Here is a 22,499-nt window from a genome sequence, read left to right as displayed (position 1 = left end):
AAGGTGAGTGGGACAGAGATCTGAGCTCCTGCTGGAGCGGAAAATAGCACTGATGTGGCAGTAAAGCGATTTAGGATGGGGAACGTGGCTCCTGCAGGAGTGGTGGTCTATAGGGTTGGGTGTATGAGAAGTTGTCAAAAGAATTTATGAGGGTTCGTTGGGCTTCTTTGATATGGAAGCGATTTGAGCAGATGTAACTCGAAAGCCTCCGCTGACCAGCGGCCAAGTGCTTGGATCTGCTGCTGAGAGAGGCCTTTTTTGGGCAGCTGTTGCTGCGCCTATGCAAAATGAATGGCTGGAAAAGTGGTCTGCTGGGATGCCTGAATGGAGCAAAATTTGATCTGTCTTACTTTGCTTTATGAAGTAGGAGATGGTTTCATTGTCTAGCACTGATAGATCTGTGATTGTGGGGTGGACTTTTGGGTTAAAGCTGGAAGTGATGGTGAGTTCTGAGCATCTGAGGAAACTGAAAAAAGCCACTATGAACATTGCGTCCAGTGTGCGGGCAGTGTTGGTGGAGTGGTAGCCTTGCCGGAGGGTGGAGATGCATATAGTAAGTATGTCTAATGTTATTGGTTGTCTGGCATCTGGGCGAGTAGGTTGGATTATGAGGTTAATTGCTCATGGAAGAGATGGGTTTTCATTTGTCTTTGAATGTTGCCAGGGATTCTGCATTCCGGATGAGGGTGGGGAGAGCATTCCACCAGCATGGAACTGTGAATGATAATGTACTGGAAAGTGATTTTGTGTCTCTCTGTGATGGAGCCACGAGACGTCCCTCGTTGATCGACCGTAGGCTTCTGGTAGGGATGTAGGCTTGTAGGAGTGAGTAAAAGTAGGAGGGAGCTGAGCCTGTGATAGATCTGTGAGCAAGCGTCAATGCCTTGAACTTGATGCGAGAGGTAGCCAGTGCAGAGAGATGAACAGAGGAGTGACGTGGGCCCTTTGGGCTCGTTGAAGACAAGACGAGCTGCAGCGTTCTGAATCCTTTGTAGATGTTTAGTTGCACATGATGGAGGTCCAGCTAGAAGAGCATTGCAGTTCTTGATGCTGTTGAGATAGGATATGAATGAAGTGATGGCGAGCAGAGAAATTGGGAAAAGGTAGGTTGTATGGGAAGTGGAAAGACTTATAAAGCTTCCATGCGGTTAAGTAGGATTGTAGGGTGCTGGGTGAAACGGCTTGAAGAATTGAATTGAGAGGTGTCAAGAAGTGGTTTCAATGGGTGGTTAATGTGGATATCAGCTCTGAAGTGAGGTACTGAGGTTGGGAATGGGTCCGTGTCTGGTGCCAGCAACCTGAATTTCTGGAAAGCAAAACGTGACCCGGGAACATGTTTTGCAGTTATGAAGAACTGATCGCAGGCTGCAATCCAAATGAGGCATCTTAGGAGAGGCATTACTGCAGGGGAAATTTGAGCGGCCTTGTTGATGCAATGCACGGATGCTTCGTTGTTGCAGTGTACTATGATGCTGTTAGAGGACCATTCTTTACCCTACAGGAAAGCTGCTTCCTCTAAAGGATACAACTCGAACAGCGCTGAGGATGTTAATGACTGCGGTGAGTCTAACAGCTGGGCGGGCCATGTAAACTTGAACCAACGGCCTTGGTAGAATCCCCCGAAACCGATAGAGGGAGCTGCGTCGGTGTACAGTTGGATATCCACAGGGAGAGAAATCAGATTTTTTATAGAAAAGGACAGGCCATTCAATTATTTAAGGAAGGTTAGACAGAAACTAAGCTCCTGCGGGAGCCAATGGTCACATCACTGCTGCGGCAGTGGAGAACATTAGCTAGAGAAACTGAGCTCCTGCAGGAGCGTGGGGAGACATCACTGCTGCGGCAGTGAAGTCAATGTTAGCCAGAGAAACTGGACTCCAGTGGGAGCAGAATGGACTGCTGTGACAGTGAAGAAGTTTAACCAGAGGAACGGCAGAGACGGAGCTGCTGTGGGAGCGGAGGAGATGACACTGCTGTGGCAATGTGAGAAGCAAATGGGATCCTACGGGAACGGTGGGGAAAGGTGGATATGTTGAGCTTGTAGGTTTAGAGTTTAGAGAGCAGCCTTGCAGGATTATGCACATCTGAAGTTTAAGTGGCCGAGCGAAGATAGTAGTTCGCGTTTAGGACAGCTTAAAATGTCTGAGAAGGTGGATGAAACCAGAAATATCCTTTGCAGTGCAGTGCAGTGCAGCCTGGAAATTAATTGTATCCAAGTTAATGCCCAGAATTCAATGGATGTGGCTAGACCCATGGTTTATCCTGGGTGACTGGAATCCAAAGCTCACCAGAACCGTGTGGGGCTGAGAGATCGATTGCTAAATTATTTTTATTTTAGTTATTTTGAATGAATACATTAGAAGCCTAAATGGTTTATAACCTGATTTGATAACGCATCGATTTGATACTGTAGTTGTTTGATCATCAAACAGCAAAGTACAATCTGATTTAGATGATCGTTTGTTCCTTTATCGGTTGCTGGTTCATTTATTTAGCCAAGTTCAAAATAGACTCACTTATGGTAAAAGACAAAGCTTCATAGAATTTTGCGCCTTGAATTTATCCAATTGTGTTTTAAAATCACTAAGGACTTCAAACTTTGCCGTGGAAACACACTGCTTGTGTGTATTTAATCTAAAATTTCTCTTCATTTCTATGGGTCACATTACCTGCCGATTTTGTTCGTTCTGAATCTTTTTTTTTTTTTTTTTTTTTTGCTATAACGAAGTTTCGAAGCGATTTTGTAGATAAATTGCAAAACAACGTTAACGATAGGTTCTTAATGATTCTGTGTGCGTGCAATCCAATGTGCGAGCTACTGTTTGTACGTGAGAGTAAGCCACAAGGAAGCAGCGCGTTAATGACGTCAAATAATTTGAACAGAAACCGTTTAAAACGTGTATTCCCCCGATCAAAATTAATATCCAGATGGCATAACTGTGCTTGAGACTCGACTGAAGCGATGCGAAATTTAACCAGGGACAAAAATGAGAAGGTTTTGAGCTGAGCACTCACGGAGTAGAGCCAGCGGGTCTAGAGTGTGAGCTGGCCGGCCGGGACTGAATCTGAATCGCGGCTTACTGAGGGCCTGCTGCGGCGGCCTGGTCTTGGAGAAAGACCCGTTTGTTCGTGTGAAGAGGGCGGCATTGCCCGAGACGCGAGCGTGGTGCTCGGCGGGCCTTATAGTCCATTTCTCTATTGCAGGAATTATTGAATGGTCCGGTTTAGAGCAATGCGCGGAAGGAGATCGCGGATGTTTCGCCCGTGGTGATGAGGACCCGTTTGTTTGGCCTGACGCCCGCGTGATAACACCAGAGATTTGCGGCAAAGATTCCTGAAGGACGAAAGATTCTTCATTGGACGGGAGAGCTCATTTCGGGAATGATAGGAAGGTAGGGCCAGAGCCATAGAGAGAAAGAGTTGCGACACTCTTTGATGTCGCCGCTAAGGCTGTCACGTGGTTCATGTACGCCCCAATAGTTCTAAAACATACGCTGGCTGTCATGTTCTTCTATGGGACAGACAGCAGCGATTGCATTATTGAACGGTAAATATAAAATAAAACACACCCCAAGTACTTTTTCAGCTGTTATTGCATTTTGTTAATGTCAGTTTTGCATTTGGAGACAAGTTTTAGGCTATATTTTTGGAGGGAAAAGCTTAGTGTTCATGTTCGCATGGGTAGTAGCACTGGCTTTAGCGGCTCTAACTTAACTTTTCCATATCATTCATCTGATGATGGACGTCTCATGATATTTATTTTAGCACAACTGGGCTATATTAGGCTATTGATTCACGTGATTTTGCTTATAAATTTTGTTTCAGCCATTAGCCTACCTTCGTGATCACGCAAAGAGGTCTGCCGTGGCGGTCCGTTCAGAATTCGCTTAAGCTAGCTCACTTATTCTGATGAAAGTGGCCACCCCAGGACCACAACGTGAAACATTATCATGTTAAGACTAAGAATATTATTTTAATATTAAGCCATACACATTGTCAAAACTATAACAGATTAAAACGAATTTAAGCATTGCTGATACAAAAGAAAGTTTTCAAATAAACTATTTTTATTAAACAATGACAGACAACAAAAATGTGTGCTTGTGTGAACAAGAAAAGCAAAAATCAGGGGCAGGTGATCCATGAAACAGACAGGACTGGTGATGGCCATAACAATCCTAGAGGTCCAGCATTGTTCTCACAAGCCGCTTCACTCAAGACAATAAAACATAATGAAAAGTATATCCCAAAAAATTAAATTAAATAAAAGTTGCTATAAAGGTGGCAGCGATTCATTACCGAACTCTTAAATGACGAAGTCGCGCTAGCTAACTAGCTAAGTTAGCAGGCAGTGCTTGAAAATTGGTTGAAACAACTAACATAAAATATAAATAATTACGCTGTGCATGTACAAATGAAGACCAGTATAAGCATCGCAAAGGGCCTCTGATACAAAATAGACAGTTGACCATTCAAAAGAGGTCGATATTTCAACAACTTAACTCTGGAACAACTCGACGCGCAGCAATGTAAGTGAATGGGGTCCAACGGCAAAATGACAGTGTTTAGAACTATTCCGCTCTTCAAATCCCGGAAGTAGGCGGTTAAAAGCGCCGCCATTATTTACAACGGAGGTCTATGGGAGTGTCGCAACCCAAGCGGGAAGGAAGTCGACCGGAAGTTGAAGTCGACCGGGTGCCGCCATCTTGTAGCAGAACTTCACTTGCGTTAGCAATCCCATTGACTTCCATTCATTTTGGCGTCACTTTGACAGCGAATAACTTTACATCTGAGGCGTTTGAAGACTCCATTTGTCCATTTTTTATTTCTAAAGAAACACGACAATGTATAAAATGCTCCATTACCTTGTAGCTTATGTTATGTCCCCGTAGAAGCAGTTTTTGTAAAAGTAGGCTAACGATTGCGTCATAACCACGCGACTCTCTGTCGCACACTAGAGAGATTACCGTATGGACGGGAGGAGAAGCTCGCGGGCAATCGGGGAGACGTGGAGGCAAAATGACAATATAATTAATCAGAATACTTAGCAAAAGTTTCTCCTGCTCCAAGCTCATGGACAGCTCCTAATCACACTCTCCGTCTCTGCAAGATTCGGAAGGGAATGATTCAGATTTCTCTTGGCACAGCTACTAGAAGACAGACGGGTTGCTCACGTGGTCCGTGTAACGCTTTGCTCGGTTTGAGTCTGCGCGTCAGGAAAGGAAGTGCTAAGAAATCGCTGAAAACGGGCTTCACTTGTCTCAATTGAGTTCCAATGGGGTCGCTGTGTCCATTTCTTTTACTGTCTATGGTCGCAACTCTTTCTCTCCATGGCTCTGGGTAGGGCGAGGCCAAATGCTGAAAACTGTCAAGGAAGTTAGATGAGTTGACAGAGTAATTGACATGGTAATTGTTTGATGAGTTGATTGATTACTTGATTATTTGAACGTGCTCCTCCCGAACTTTGTTAATAAAACATCATTTGAAGAATGCACCAATCATTAGTTAAAGTTTTTTTTTTTTTTTTTATAATTTATAAAAGTTTATTCAGAATTAAAGTCCACAGCTGTTCAATTACAATGGAGCTGTAGATTTAGGAATTGACTTATAAATCCGATGTGTTTCTCAGACAGTTCAGCTTCCAACATTTAATACAACAGCAGACAGACTCAACTGACCATGTAGTAAATTTGTTTTGTTTGAAACCACATTCGACTGGAACACATCCCAATTATGATGACTAGGGTCTGTAATGTCTGAAAAGCTAACAAAATTCAGCAGAAATGACAATGTGTAAAAAGAGGCCCTGGAGAATGTTATTTGGCTCTGTCTGTGAAGATCTCAAGCATTACCATTCCCTCCCACAATTCCCCTTCCAAAGTTTTTTTTTTCTTCAGTAGTGACCGACATTGTGCATTCCAGATGTCCACAGTTACAGAAGGAATGTGTCGTGTTTATAACAGTAATGAATTTGGCTATAAATGATCCCACTTCATCTTTTATTTCACTCTATTTTCCCTCCATTCCCTTCTCTTTGACACAGCGTATATATTTTACATTCTTGGAGGATAAAAGTTTTATCTCTTTCTCTAAATCTTTCTCTCTCTACTCTCTCCGACTTAAATGTCAAAGATGGAGTGGGTGACTCCTACACTTGTTAGCATGCAGCATGTAATAAATGACGTAAACGTCAGCTCTTTTTGATGAGCTCACTGCTTCCGAACATTTCACACAACAAACCGCATCCATTGTTTTTGAGGAAGAAAGGACAGAAAAGCCTACAAAAATACCATCATCCATGCTTAGTCAATATGAAAGCATCCAGTCTCTGAGGAAATATCAACTATACTGCATTTTTATGTCAACTGCTAAAGAGGCTGTAGATCAAATCCAGTTTGAAAGAAATATAATATTCTCATATTTAAATGAGACTAAATAAACAGTATATTGAAACTTTTTCTTAAATTTCCCAATTCTCAGAAAATGCCTCTACATATATCCTATGTATATAAAAGGAGAGATCTTAATGTCTCAATTTTGCTAATATACTAAAGTCTGGAATCAAAAGTCAAACATTTCTTCATCTTTTTCCCCAACACCATATACTTTGCTATCCACATTCATTTCAGAGCTCTATTCTTTTACTTCAAGTGAACAATTGCCTTATTTATTTCTCATAAGCAAATGATAAGAAACATCTGAAACACAGTTGATACTTATAGAGCTCCAGCCCCCTAAGCTATGAAAGAGCAAGTCAGAGGTTGGATCTGGCCATATGTCTGTTGCTGGGTTGTCAGGACTGCCTAGTGACCATTTGTTGGTCTGATATGTAATTAGGGCACTTAGAACACAGAGAGGTTCCAGTCCTCCATTCACATGACGATCCAAGATCTGGTGCCACATCACTGATAACAGCGGCTGCAAAGAGCTCAGATGAGTCTTTATCTGATCTACAGTAGCTCTCTGAGTTTTAGGCTTCTTTGTTTTCTGGTCCAGAAACGAGTGACTAAGTAAATACGTTTCACTTTTCGGATTCAGTTCTGCAGTATTTACCCTAGGGGTTTTTTCTCAGGCCCCAAGAGCTTCCTGCACAGATATTATTAGCCAAACCATTGGAGTTCTACACCAACACAAAGAAACTTGCATAAGTACAACAACAACAAAAAAAGCATAGAACACATAAACGTCTTTGAATCAAAGGGGAAACCATCAATACTAAAACTCACTGAAGTAAGACCAAAGAAAACACTATGAAGATTTTAATATTTATAGAGTTGAATGAGAAAAACTAGCTTGTCCACCCCAGGCCACACTGAAAACAACAGTCTGAAATAGCAAAATGCTGAATTCGGTCCTAACCACTGAGATGGCACACAGTACAATGGAATGAAAGTGCTTTGTCAATTCCTGGAAAGGAAGAACATGTTATTTTGGCATAAAAAGTCCCACATATTCAGCATGAAACGTCTGCAAACATTATACAATATAAAAAGGTGGTCATGTCCAAAAATATGAATGATAAAACAAAACAAAACAAAACAAAACAAAAAACACCAGATGTTCTACATTCCCCAAAAGACCTTCCTTGCTACTCTGCTAGAGCAAAAGGAGCAGCTAACTGGCAATCCCTAATCTAATTTTGCTAATCTCATTTGACTTTTCCTACAAAAGTCCAGTCTTGTTTTCCTGCCATAATGACTTTAAAAAGAGACCCACATCTTACATGTGAGATGAAAATACCTTCAATTTTTAAAGTAGGACCAATGACTGAAAATAAAACATAAAATCAACTCCCTAAAGCTCTTTACTTCCAGAATAGAGTGACGCTACCCACGACGGGGACAAAAAGAGCTTCTGTTTGATCCCAGTATAGTTTGTAAAAGGGTGACTGTGGGGACACAACAAAGAACCATTGCCTTTCTCTGGCATGTTGAGTTGTTTGGCAAATGATTATGTTGAACAATAGACTGTGGCTATCAGTTACACTCGCTTTTTAACACTAAAGTAAAACAAAACAAAAATTACTCAAGTGAAATGTATTTTAACTTCTGGGAACATGAATTTTTACATGTATGACACATTTGGAAAACCCCTTTCTAATAAGACCAAACAAATAAAAATAAAAAAGAGGAATAGAAGTGTGGGAGAGGAAAGACCCGTTATGAGATGAACCGTGTGAATAACTGAAAATTAAAGTGAGCAAAGACCATGCTACAAATTACAGGTGGAGTTGGGAAAATTAACTAGAAATTGGGACAGTTGGCTGATGAGGGAGTGGGACAGGCAAAAGATGTGTCTTAAGAGAACAGTAGCTTGATTTGTAGTTGGGTATCAGATTGCAGAGAATGAAGAGAAGTAAAGAGCCCAAGAGACAGAGAACAGAAGGGGGAAACAAACCCCAGTCACGCACAACCCTCCTTACAAAACACCACACATGATGGAGAGCACAGTTCAGACAGGAAGACAACATACAGACAAAGAAACCAATCTGTGCTTTCTCATCTGGAGGTTTGGCCTCCTGTTTATGAATTGTAACATTGCCAGAAATACCAATGTAAACTCTTCAAATTCAACATGAAATGTATTCACAATTGTTTTCTTCTATAATATGACATAAATCTGATCTATTTCTGTATTTTTCAACAATATCATTTCTTTCTTAGCATTGTTTTCCAAAAACCAAATAATCTAGACTTAATTCACATTCACTTCACAGCTCTATTCTTTTACTTTACATCAAGACTTTACATTGCCTTATGTCATAAACGACTTTAAGAGAAACATCTGAAAACATCTGGAAAGATGTCCTATTTCTGAGTAAAACAAGATATAATGATATTTGTTTAAATACTAATAATAATTTTATTATAATTATTATTACTTAAGTATTTATATTATATTACAATTAATAATAATGATGATGCTGGAGCCTATCAGCATCCCAGACCAGAGATAGAGAAATTTGTATTATCAATTGATATTATTTATAATATTTAAGTTGCTATTTTTGATGAAAGATTATGAAAACAAACGTGTTTTTCTTTAAAATAACATGCACTGATGAATCATTCATAATAAGACCAGGAACATGTATTAATAAAGTAATTATGGTCAATTTTTGATTTCATATTGACTTTAAAAGACAGATAAAAGACCCTGCTTAAGGGCCAACATCAAAAATCAGCATCAAAATGGCCCTTCTTACCCGTATTAATGTGGTCAAATATTAGTCTTCACCAGGGGGACAGCTATGGCATGTTTAAAAGAGGGCCACACACTTTTACAGCCTTATTTGGCCGGTCCTCCGTCCGCTCTGAGAGGTCAGTAGGAGTTCATGTGAGCAAAAATTCTTAGCTGCATTTATAAACACAAACAATGCAAATATGTTTTGCGCCCATGCACAGCTCCGAGTGACTGCTCCCATGCCTGAGCCTAGACTCTGGGAGACATCCAACATAAACTCCTCCAAAGCCCACTTAAACCTACAAGCTTAATGTAATTTAAACCGTAAAGCCAATAAGAGTGGTTTACAAACTGATCTAAATGGCTCTTTGACTACTAAGTCAACAGGTAGAGTCTCCAACTTCACTCCATTTTATCAGTTTTAATGGTAGCCTACTGTAGTAAAGGAATAATGAGGGGGAAAGTCTGGGATCTTATATTCTTTCAATGGATCTAGCATGTGTCAGCATAGTCGACTAGACCAGAGCAGACCGCCAGACACACACCGTCTCCCCATCTAAACCGTCTCCGCCGTTCAGCTACTGAGCTCTACCTAATAGGTCCCCAGGCGCCGAGCGTCAACGCAGGACCTGAGGAATGTACACCAACCCTGCCAGATTTAGTGAACTGCGAGTTTGAATGGGAAATAATAGCTCTTACTGAACGTCACACTGAGCTGAAGCATTTTCCTCCCATTTTTCAAAAATTGTTTGGTACTTTTGGGTAAAGTGTGTTTTGAAGAAACCCTTCTGTACAGTCATTAATAAAGCAGTAAAATATTCAAACTTTCCAACCATTCTTTCCTTTCAAAAAAACCCTTTTGCAGTACATTTGTAGACCCTGGTTGAAAAAAACTGGCCCTACGACAAACATGGACGAATTTGATTAACATTAAAAGATAATACCCTTCTATGATCCTCAACTGATCATTATTATACCATAGTTAGATATTAATTTAATAATATAGTATAACATGATATGATATGATATTTGGAATTAATGTTATTTATATTTTTAAATAAAATTATATATCTGTCTATGGACCCTCTTGCAGGACATTCCCAGAAGAATGACTAACAGAGTCTCATTGAAGAAAATTACCTTAAGCCATGACATCACATATCACATGTAAACGACAGTATTGGGTTCATGGGTGAATTTCCGTATTTTACAAAACCACACATGAAGTCTTTAAGCTTCTGTTCCTCTTATTCCTTGAAACAGTGTATAATACAAGAAATAAGCACAGGCTCCTCAGTCATGAAGGGTATCACAAGACCAGGGGGACTTCCACCTTTAAATTTTGTTTAAAAGTAACAGTTTACTCTAACCAAAAGGAGGACGGGGCAGTTCTCAAGTAAAGCAAGTCTCCTGGAACTGAGCAAGACAAAATGGAGTGTGAGAAAATGCTATCCTCCATTCACTGCAATGACACCTAATCTCCCAATCCTAACCAGTAACCTGAACCAGGCAATCACAACAAAGCAAATCCACAAAACACAAATGTCCCATCCACCCACCACAGAAAGAGAGTGAGGTCAAGGTACTAGTGAACTGCCACACCATCCCCCACCAGTTGTTTATATAAGAAACACAAACAATCCCCATTCCAAACCATTCAGGATTTAAGCCCAAAGTATACTTATTTTTTTAACGTAAAGTATACTCCATTTAATAGCATAAGGCAATAGCATAAGGCAAAACGAATGCAGGCACATGCGCTCAAGAAAGTTTCATCTTTGTCCAGAGTCTGCGTTATTTCTCTCCAGAAGTTATGACTTATAAAAATGTCTTTGTATTCTTTTAAAGCTACAATATGTAAGATTTTTGTAATAAAATATCCAAAAATCACTTGCACAGTGTGATATATTTCCTGCAGTTGCGTACTTACAATATCCCAAAAGTTCCCAAAGATTTTTAATTTCAGAGAAATTCCAATTTTAAATAATGGTTCGTCCATGTTCACTTGTCGCCTGTCAATGATGTAATATCCGCGTTATTCCTGGTTTCCGCTTGTACTGCCATAGTAACCATGGTGACAGACGTGGACAACTGCGTTACGTCTAGCGGCACGCTCACGCTGTTGTTGTTTCGTTCGAACATTATGGACCATGGCAAGCAGACTGGGACAAAAGGAGAACTACAACGAGGATTAATATCAGCGTGGTGTTTTCGAGATGCCGAGAGCTCCACGTCCGTGACAAACTTCGACTTGACAGTGACGCGCAAATGTAGAGGTGAGCAAATGTACATACAACTAATCAATGTTATACAGCTCAACATGATGAAATGTTAGAATGTGATCAGTATGTTATTCTAATGTTGATCTAACTTACTGCTAGTCTCATACAGCCAAACTAACACATAGAATAACATTATAACTTTCAACACACTCAAATGCAGTTTAGTGTGATAGTGTAGACCAAGTGAAACAGCGCTGCGTTACCTCGCAAGTTTCATTCGTCTAATAAAATGACCTGTGTGAGTATTAATTCAGCACTTGCGGGTAGTTCGGTAGAATGAAATGTCCTTATTCCTTTATATCTGCGGGACTCGCGTGTGGCGCTGATATCTGTCTCTCATTAGCAATCACGACCTGCTTCATACCACAGTCTTGTTAGAAACATCAATGTATTAAAGGGTTAGTTCACCCAAAAATGAAAATTATGTCATTAATGACTCACCCTCATGTCGTTCCAAGCCCGTAAGACCTCTGTTCATCTTCGGAACACAGTTTAAGATATTTTAGATTTAGTCCGAGAGCTTTCTGTTCCTCCATTAAAGTCAATGGACGTGTCACTGTTCACGTCCAGAAAGGCAATACAGACATCATCAAAGTAGTCCATGTGACATCAGTGGCTCAATCTTAAGTTTATCAAGCGTCGAGAATACTTTTTGTGCGCAAAAACAAACAAAAATAACGACTTTATTCCACTATTCATTTCCTTCTCTCTGGTCCTCATAGTGTTTTTGCGCAGCGTGTCTGTGTTGCACGTCACCACGTAGGCTCACTATTGGCCGACGCTGGTCATGTGTGATGCGTGATGACGTGCAACACTGCGCAAAAACACTACGAGGCCCAGAGAGAAGGAAATGAATAGTGGAATAAAGTCGTTATTTTTGTTTGTTTTTGCGCACAAAAAGTATTCTCGTCGCTTGATAAACTTAAGATTAGGCCACTGTAGTCACTTGGACTACTTTGATGATGTCTGTATTGCCTTTCTGGACGTGAACAGTGACACGTCCATTGACTTTAATGGAGGAACAGAAAGCTCTCGGACTAAATCTAAAATATCTTAAACTGTGTTCCGAAGATGAACGGAGGTCTTACGGGCTTGGAACGACATGAGGGTGAGTCATTAATGACATAATTTTCATTTTTGGGTGAACTAACCCTTTAACTCATCCATAAACATTATTAGATCCTTCGGCATGATGGCAAGTTCCAAAATTCCGCTTATGCGTCATCAACCTACGCCTTTGTTATTTTAAGAGGTTAGCGACCCCTAGCGGCGAAAAAAAAAAAATCCATATTGTAGCTTTAAACTAAAGTTTCGGCTATCTCATAACCCCCTCACACAATCACTTTTCTGGCTTCTGTTGTTGTTGCAGTCTCCGATATTTTGTTGTTGTTTCTGTCTCTTTTGTTCTGTTTTCTACTGTGAAAAAATGGCTTGTGGAACAAACTGGTTAGTGCAAAACAAATTCAATGCGCATGGGGGACCTACGTGTACAAAGTACATGCTGTTACAAATATCAGGCTGCATGCATACTATTCTGGTGACGAAATTTGCGTCACGCGCACTGAACTGCGCATAAGCATAAAAACCGTAAAGTTTGGGCTTAAAGTGGAATGTAATAAATCAAATATAATAAATAAAAATAAAATAAACAAAATAAAACATTTAATTTAAATACATAATAATAAATAATAATTTGAAGTAGATAAAATATATAATAAAAATATGTAAAATAATAACAATAATAATAAAAGGCTAAGGCTAAGACAATAAAATATTCAAATAAAAAATATAATAAAATTAATAATAATAATAATTTAAAATATATAATGATAATAACAATATATAGTAATATATTATTATTATTAAAAATATATAGAATTATTAATTAAAATGATTTACACACGAAAACCTTTCTGTAATGACCATTTCACCAGGTTTCACTGCAGATTGTGTTGCCATTGTTTATCTGCCCCAGGACACACCACTATTATCAGCAGTGAAAAGAGAATGAACTCGCTCATTGAAAGTAAAACTAGCCATTCAGAACTGTTAGAGAACACTGAAAAAGCACGGCATACGAAATTTCCCTCTCAGATTTCTCAACAACACAGCGAGCGTTAACTGGTGAACACAGACGTTGTAATGTTGATGAGGCCATTAACGCCTCAATGGTCTACAGCTGTGGTGTGCCTCCTGCAAACTAGTGAACTATGCTCTTCTTCACCAACAGATTCCCTGGAGCTTTTAGCAACTCCTCATGTCTGCCACAAATCATAAGTCAGGTCAAAGACACAGAAACACATTTCCCTTTAAAACAGAAAAGTTCAGAAGCTGAACCTGGCCATTCTTATCTAAAATGTTGAGGAAAATGAACACTTTTAAGAATGCTATGTGAAAGTGTCTTCTTAAGGCCTCGTTTAAGAACTATTCTTTTCAGTGATGTGGTTAATTAGAAATATTTCCTTTGATTTCAGGAACTGCTGAAGATCATGATGAGGATTCCAGATGTGACGTCGCAATTCTCTTTCTACTTGACAGGATCTGCGGCACATTAATTATTCAGACTCTCTTTAATGGTGTCATGATCAAACACATCTCAGTTATTAAATAGGGGCAGAATTAATTCTAACCATGTGAGTCAGATCTGGAGTTATGAAGAAGGAACTGAGCTTATAGTGATAAACATTCGGCAAATATAATTTATAGTGAATCAGAGCCTCTTGGCTGACTTAAAAAGAGGATGTCCTGTTTGCGTCTTCGGTCGGCCACACAGGAGATGGAGAGGAACAGGGTCATAACGGATATACACAGAGAGTACAACAGGAATGGGATAACAGGAGACAGCTTCACTTTGACATCGAAACATGCACGACTGCACACACTCTTGTACACATAACATTATATTTATATCTAAATTTGTCTTTTTTTATCTTTTTTTTTTAATTAATCTAATTTTAGTGAGGTTTATGCTTACAACAAGAAAAACGTATCACACAAACACATACTTACACACATATAGATGGACAGACAGACAGACAGACAGACAGACAGACAGACAGACAGATAGACAGATAGATAGATAGATAGATAGATAGATAGATAGATAGATAGATAGATAGATAGATAGATAGATAGATAGATAGATAGATAGATAGACAGACATTGTTGGTGTTTTTTGCAGTGCATTAATCATCTAAAAGAAAGCAGCATCTATATACTGTGTTACATTATTTAACACACAGCAGTTGGAGATCTATCCATGAAAACACCATAGTGGCTCAAAATGCTGCCAGCATGGAAATGTGGAACTTGCTGTGCAGAATCCTGAAGAAAATCTCTAGCTGAGGAGGCCACCAGACCCATGTCATAATGAGGTGGTGAGTAAATTCACCCTGAGATAATAATAATGGTGAGTTCTATAGTGCAGAGTCACCACCCACTCAGTCCTGCCAACCTTAAAATACACGGAACAACGGATGTACTTTTTTCTGAACGTGAGTCTGAGAAAAGGAGTCAAAAAAGAGGAAATATAGGTTTCCTTATCACGAGTTCTGTGATACTGACAAAAACGAAACAACATTTATTTACAGACATGTGCAGAAATAGTATTTATCTGTAAGTAAGAACTCTTGCAGCAGTTCCTGCGAGCTCTAGAGTAAAAGAAACGAGCACAAAGGGCTCGGGGGGAGAGGCCCTTTCTCTAAAACAACACACACTCACAGAGCCTCCATTGTGCTGGAGAGGAAACCACTGCTCAGAGTGGACCCTCAACACAGCTGCAAGAGAACAGCCTGACACACACACCTACGGCCAAATATAAACCATCCACAAGTAAATTTATATTGTTCAATATATTGTACATGACAGCTACACTACAAAAAATTACATCTTTAAATTGGTGTTTATGACTTGAGTAAAAAATCAACAACAACAAAAAATCTTTGAAACAAGATAAATTTACTCGACAGGCAACAAATTGCATAAGAAATTTAGACTATATAGTTAATTTAATTTAATTTTTCTTACCATTCAAGCAATTTTTTTTTCTTGTTTAAGCAAAAAGTTTGTTCGATTTATGCTTAACAGGAAAGAAAATAAATATATATTCATTATACTTTTAATGAATACCATATAAACATTGATCAGCAAACATAAACAAAAGCTCAACCATAGTTGCTTGACGAGCAAGAACAAACCTCATTGGCTCTTGCTGAAGCTCAAACGTGCTGCGTAACACAAGAATGAGCCTCATTGGTTCTCGCACGTCAAGCAAACATGCTTGAGCTTCCATTTACCACAACTGATAAGTGCATTGATGAATGTTTATATATGAATGAAAGCTTAAATTAAATCTGTTAATCATAAAGCGATGGTGTCTCTTTTCAATTCAATTCATGTGGTTTAGTTTTACGATCTATTTATGAACTTTTTGAAGCATCAAATTGGTAGTTGCGTAGACTGTCAATGGAGGGACAGAAAGCTAATTTGTTTCGAAGATGAACGAAAGTCTTATGGGTTTGGAACAACATTTGGGGGAGTAAATGATGACAGAATTTTCATTTTTGGGTGAACTGACCCTTTAAAGTGCCCCTATCATGCTTTTCTGATATTCTGATATTACTTTGCATGTAGCTGTTTGTGAATGTAAAAGGTCTGCAATGTTTCGAAAATCAAAGTGCAGTCAGTAATTCCAGTCTTATTTCCTGCATGAATCTACGTAGGTTTGTAATAAATTTAATGCCAGTCTATATGGTCTTTATTGGCTGCCCACGAACAACTTCTACTTTGGCCCGACCTTAAAGGGATAGTTCACCCAAAAATGAAAATTCTGTCAGTAATTACTCACCCTCATGTTGTCCCAACCCCGTAAGACCTTCGTTCATCTTCGGAACACAAATTAAGATATTTTTGATTAAATCTGAGCGCTGTCTAACTCCTCCATAGACTTCTAAGGGACTGAAACTTGCCGGCCCAGAAAAGTTATAGAGATCGTTAATATAGTCCAAGTGACTACAGTGGCCTAATCTTAAGTTTATAAAGCGACGAGAATACTTTTTGTGCGCTAAAACAAACAAAAATAACGACTTTATTCCACTTTTCATTTCCTTCTCTCTGGGCGTCGAGTCTTTTCGCGTAGTGTTTTTGCGCAGCGCGTCTGTGTTGCACGTCACCACGTAGGCTCACTATTGGCCGACGCTGGTCATGTGTGATACGTGGTGACGTGCAACACAGACGCGCTACGCTTAAACACTACGCGAAAAGACTCGACGCCCAGAGAGAAGGAAATGAATAGTGGAATAAAGTCGTTATTTTTGTTTGTTTTTAGCACGCAAAAAGTATTCTCGTCGCTTTATAAACTTAAGATTAGGCCACTGGAGTCACTTGGACTATATTAACGATCTCTTTAATAACTTTTCTGGGCCAGCAAGTTTCAGTCCCTTAGAAGTCTATGGAGGAGTGAGCCAGCGCTCAGATTTAATTAAAAATATCTTAATTTGTGTTCCGAAGATGAACGAAGGTCTTACGGGGTTGGAACAACATGAGGGTGAGTAATTACTGACAGAATTTTCATTTTTGGGTGAACTATCACTTTAAACACTGTAGTTGTAGCTGAGAGACAGTTTCCTGAGCTGCAAAAGCAAATCCACTTTGTATGCATTTCCAAAGGATGAGGCTTGAACTCAGGCTCGAACTAATACAGTAAAACCGACACCATCGTTACTGATCGTATAACTGCAATTGCTAAGGAAGCTTCCAGAGCTGAAATTCAGAGGTATTGTGTGTTTCATTTCCGACACAAGCTATAAGTGGTAGACCAATCACAAGTTACCAACTGAGTCATCTGACCAATCAGAGCAGAGTAGGCTCTCAGAGAGGTTTAGAGAGCCTGAATCCTTGATTGAGCCGTTTCATTCACTGAGAGAAAAGAGTTGATGCTGCAATGTACTGACCTTGGATGCACGTAAACTTATTGCAGCAGACCTCCAAAACAAAATTAGGAAAATTTAAAAAAGCATAATAGGGGCACTTTAAACTTAGCACAACACAAAAACCTGCCAGACTTAATGCATACGTGTGTTATCGTGTAGGACAAGGATGCCCACAGAGAGGAGCCTCAGACATCCCAGCGCTGACATTGCGAAGGGGCCATACGAGAGACAGATGTACACTCCCACAGCATGAGTCTGCGGCATAACAAACAAACAATGGCCAATTCCTCCCCACCTGCAGGCTCTTTAGAAGCGCTCCACTCGGCCCGAAAGCAGGCTGACCGGACACACAGAGCGGATAACCGAAACACAGGCCAAACTAATGAAAATGATTTAGGTTTAATGTCCCATAAACAGGAGCCACAGCTTGACTCCATTAGTTCTACTTGAGTGACATCTATCAAATACTGTGACATGACGGACAGCACAGTGTGAAGGGTCACACTGACAAGCAATGGGGCTGGAAGGGTCACTGTTGCTTCTTCCTGTGTGGCAAAGCTCGCACTTAAACACTCGCGCAACTAAAGCTCTTTGAATTGCGAAAAGTAGGAGTTTACTACAATAACCGAGATAGCAAATCTCTCTGCGTGTACTTCATAGTAGACAAACAAGACAATAAACCCAGTAGGACTTTGAAATATCCCCACAGTATGGCATTCTGCTAAAAGTGTTGGTAAAGTCATTACAACGGTGCATAGTGGCAGACAGCCAGTTCAAAGGGAATTTTCCTTCTCTAAAGTTCTCCCGTGGCTTTAACCGAGAGCAGACCACAGGAATCCGCCGCAGTGCAGTCGAGCGGGAGCACTTTGAAAGAGGATATCACACACTCTCCCGCTCCATGGCTGCACCAGAAAAAAAATTACACCTCCTGTCTCTTTAACAAAACAGAGGCCCATATGGAGAAGTTTAGCCAGACCCCAACTTCAGTTTCAGACAGAGAGTGAGGTGTAAGAGTGTTCCATTACCATAGAATATTCCATATGGATTCAGGGTTCCACCTACATTGTTAAAGCTGCAAGGTTAAAATGAACACAAATCCATTATTGGGCAGTCTCTTTTGAGCTGTCAGTTCAGATTTTGGTGGGAAATTTCAGGTTTACATTGATCCTCTTGCATGCTTAGGCTACATCACACGTCAGTAAATGAAAACGAAAAACAACCTCACACGTAACTTGCAATTTGGCCTTTCAGCCACAGTTTAGATAAAAAGGCAGAAGTTCTGTAGTAAATAGCAACAAATAGCCAAAGAACAATACAAAAAAAAAAAAACTAATTAAGGATAAAGAATGAGTTACACCTGATAAATTCACATTAAAGTGCCCCTATTATGCTTTTTCTGATATTAGGCTACCTTTTTAATATAGCTGCTTGTGAATGTAAAAGGTCTGCAAAGTTTGAAGATCAAAGTGCACAATAAATGGAGTTATTGTCTCCCAAAAGAAGGAACCAATTCTGAACGGCCTGAAACAAGTCGTCAGTAATAAGTTTTATTTGTCATGCACGAATCTATGTTGGTTTGTAACAAATTTGTAACAAATTTACACAGTGCCAACCTATATGGTCTTCATTGGTTGCCTGTGATATTATTTCTGTAATTTAATGTATTTCTGAATGAAAAAGTATGATGATTTTGGATAAAAATTGGATGAGACTTTTGCGAATTGATTGGATTGTGAAAAGCTCCCAGAATGAAGTCAGGTGGTTAGAGGAGAAGTGTTGAAAATAAGAGGGAATGGTGATCACATCAGGCAAAAAAGGTGGAGCCTACATTTTGATGAAGATTATAAAGACAAACATCTATTTGGAATAATGTGTGCTGATGAATCATGCACAATAAGACCAGGATCGGATTAAGAGAGAGAACAGTCTTTATGTTGACTTTAACACACCTACTTCGTAAGCTTGCAAAACAAACAAACAAAAAAACTCTTCTTAAAGGGATAAATCATCAAAAAAAAAAAAAAAAAAATTTGAGTTATAGAATTTTCATGTTTAGGTATACTATCCTTTTAAGTCATTATGAAATCTGATATGTACATATGTAACAGGTCCTACTCAACCCTCTCTGAGTGGGATTCGAACCTGCGTCTCTGGCATGGGAGGTGCTCAAATCAGGATTCGAACCTGCGTCTCTGGCATGGGAGGCGCTCTGATCAGGATTGGAACCCGTATCTCCGACATGGAAGGTGCTCCGAGGAGGATTTGAACCTGCGTCTCCAGTATGGGAGGTGGGCGAGCTAACAAGGATGCTAAAGACTCTTTAGACTAGGGGAGTGATGTTTTCTCTCACAGGTCTTACTAGCTTGCCCCCGTTACACATATTTAGTCAAGATGTTGCTAATTCAAATAAAGAAAACCATAATCTTCTGACTGAAGCTTGAAGGCTGTATGACCAAAGCAAACCAATGCAATAGTCTAGATTGAGAACATCAAGAAAGCCAGTAGCCAACACACTAAACTCTCTAGGCACTGCTGGAGAAACTAGCCTCAGCCAGCTCCACAATGCAATTTCCTTTCGCAAACGAGGGAAAAATGTCAGGCAGCTGTTTCCAGCCGCAGAGAGCTGAGATGAAGCAGAGTCTGAATCAGCCAGACAAAGGAAAAAGAGCAAAACGATGTATACGGCACATGCGCTCGGTTAGGCCTGAACCAAGCGTTTTATTAGCGGGGTGCATGAAGTCGTCTGATGTAACCCAGGGATCTCATCCCCTGATCCATCTCCACACACAGCCCGCCCTGCTGTGTGCTAAGCTCCTGTTAAAGCCATCACGGCACGGATATTACTGTGCTGGCACAGTCTACACCTATGACATCATTATGCGCTGTCCGTCTGAGAGCGTGTGTCTGAGGGAGGAAAGATGGTACGAGCAGATACAACCTTACCGCACACTGAGCTAAATGTGCATCACAAGCAGTTGCACATAGGAAATCAAAGGCGGAAGTGAGGGAAGGAGGGTTACGTCACGGTATGCTGTCAGGGAAGTTATAAATGCACAATAAAAGAGAGGTTGTGGCTGTCAGAATCACATTTTTCCTATTTGTTTCTTTTGAATACATATGCACATGTGACTACTATGTAAGAATGTGGTTTTGTTCAGACTGAATCGATGACGGAAGAAACACTCTCAACCTGTGTGAGTCTAATCAGTATCATAGCGTGAAGCCGAAGGCCTGTTTTCCTGAGTGGAGAGCTCTCTATGAGACACACACTTTGATGTTCCTTTATCTTTCGAGTGGGACAGACAGAGCCCAGCACATGCTGCCATTCGATAACAGCACTGAAACAAATGTGACTCAAAATGTTATGCTTTCCCACAGAGCTAAAGCAGTGAGAGGAAATCTGGCCGAACTTAAAGACTGTCGACAAGGCTCTTAAACTGACCTCGGATCCACCCTGGGATGGTCAGTCTTTCCATCATCAGTCCAGTATGGAGAGAATGAGGTCACTTTGTTGCTAAACTAACTCTTTGATCAATTAAAAAATATCTATCTATCTATGGCTGACTGACTGACTTTTTATCCTCAGAGAACTAAGAATGAAAAGTAAGGAAGTAGTTATTAATCTTTTTTTTTTTTTTTTTTTAAACGCAAACAAAGATAAACAGTTTAACAACAAAGTCTAAATAAAAAACTACAACGAATCTACATGATGACAGATTAGGGGTGGGCGATGTTTACAAATGCTATGATGTTGATTCAGTTACTGTATTACATAAACACGCCTGATTGCTTCATAATGTCAGATTCATAATGACAGATGAGTGTGTAAGTGTGTGTGTTCAACACAGATCTGCTCAAAACGAACAGCAGCGCTGGATAGAGAGAGAGAGAGAGAGAGAAGGAGGAGGCGGATCTTTCACCATCTCTCGCTCGTAGGAGTTTTGGGGGAATTCAGAAAATGCTCCGCTCTGTGAGGAGATGAATTACATTACATCCCTCACAAAATTACACTCTTTGCCTCTATGTCATTTTACCAAAGAAAACTTTTGGGATGTAAAGTGACTTTTGTGTCTGTCTTTCACCCTCACGCGAAATATCACATCATTTGTCAGCGCTCGTGATGAAGCTTCAGACAAAAGGACTGAGGAGAAGCGTGCGAGTAACAAAATGGGGGTGGCAGTGAAACATTTGAGAAAGTCATAAAGCTGCTGACATACGGAACATATCAGAGAAATGTCAACACGTCTCTTTAGCTCGTCTAAGCGTTGTGATTATCACTGTAAAGTTTGAGATGCCAAGCAATATCAATAGGAACACTGGATGAAAACAATAATAGTTACTTTAAATGAGGGAAACGCTAACATTGTGATTTAATGTAAATACACGGTGTAAATTATTTTAAGATAAAGTGAAAATAAAGTTAATATAAATATTTTAAATGCCTAAGAAAAAGTTTGAAATATATTTTTTAAACGTAAAAACACACTGCACTCTATATTTATACACGTAACTGTTGCATACTCACCAAAACTATGGCAAATCTTTCTTCCAGCTCTGTTGGGTCAGGCATTGGCACTTTCAAGGGCATGATATGATGCTTCATCTCAGACTGCCCGTCCACGCTCTCAATATTCCCCATATTTACTTTTATAAATGATGCAGGATTCAGATGCTCTGTGTCTAATTCAGTCTTTGCCTCCCGGCGTCCTTTATAAATCCAATATACATCCAATACGTGCGATCACATTCCACTTTTTTGTTTTGTTGAAAAAAAAAAGAAAAAAAAAGAAAAAAGTTATCCTTTTCAGAACCGATTCCTAATTTGCACTAATATTAAATAATGATGAGATCATGTAAATCATGTAAGTAAATAAAAATCCCAAAAGTATTACTTTGCTGTCCTCTTAAAAAGTATTGTATTGCAGATGTCTGGACAATCCATGTCAAGCAGTCAGTCCTCTTAATTCTTCTTTATTCTGTTGTCTCTCTTCTCGTCTATGCTGTAGAGTTTTTGTTTATTTTGTGGGATCCCGATTAGTGCTCATCTGTGAACTCACTGCGTCCACAATGAAAGCTTTCGACATGCGAGATGCGAGTGATCCCA

The 22,499-nt window shown here is 39.8% G+C and overlaps 1 protein-coding gene across 10 annotated transcripts in view; it reads right to left on the bottom strand.

Annotated features, from left to right (window-relative positions):
- Window positions 1-22,481, bottom strand: part of fmnl3 (formin-like 3) — a 55,912-nt gene extending 33,431 nt beyond the window's left edge. For 7 of the 10 annotated variants that reach the window (XR_014031633.1, XM_081385690.1, XM_081385694.1 and 4 more), the window contains exon 1: window positions 21,921-22,461. Coding sequence is in view for 9 of the 10 variants with exons in the window: in XM_081385690.1 (XP_081241816.1) it covers window positions 21,921-22,034 (114 nt within the window). In the remaining variant the exon portion in view is untranslated. Of the gene's footprint in view, window positions 1-21,920 lie in introns of all 10 variants that reach the window. The other 3 variants (XM_081385686.1, XM_081385691.1, XM_081385693.1) reach the window with 2 other exon arrangements.
- Window positions 22,482-22,499: the final 18 nt, after the last annotated feature.

The sequence above is a fragment of the Scardinius erythrophthalmus genome, assembly GCF_964197995.2.
Source record: "Scardinius erythrophthalmus genome assembly, chromosome: 15".
Taxonomy (NCBI): Eukaryota; Metazoa; Chordata; class Actinopteri; order Cypriniformes; family Leuciscidae; genus Scardinius; species Scardinius erythrophthalmus.
The sequence above is the reverse complement of the archived record's forward strand: the minus strand, read 5'-3'. Positions and strand labels throughout refer to the sequence as shown.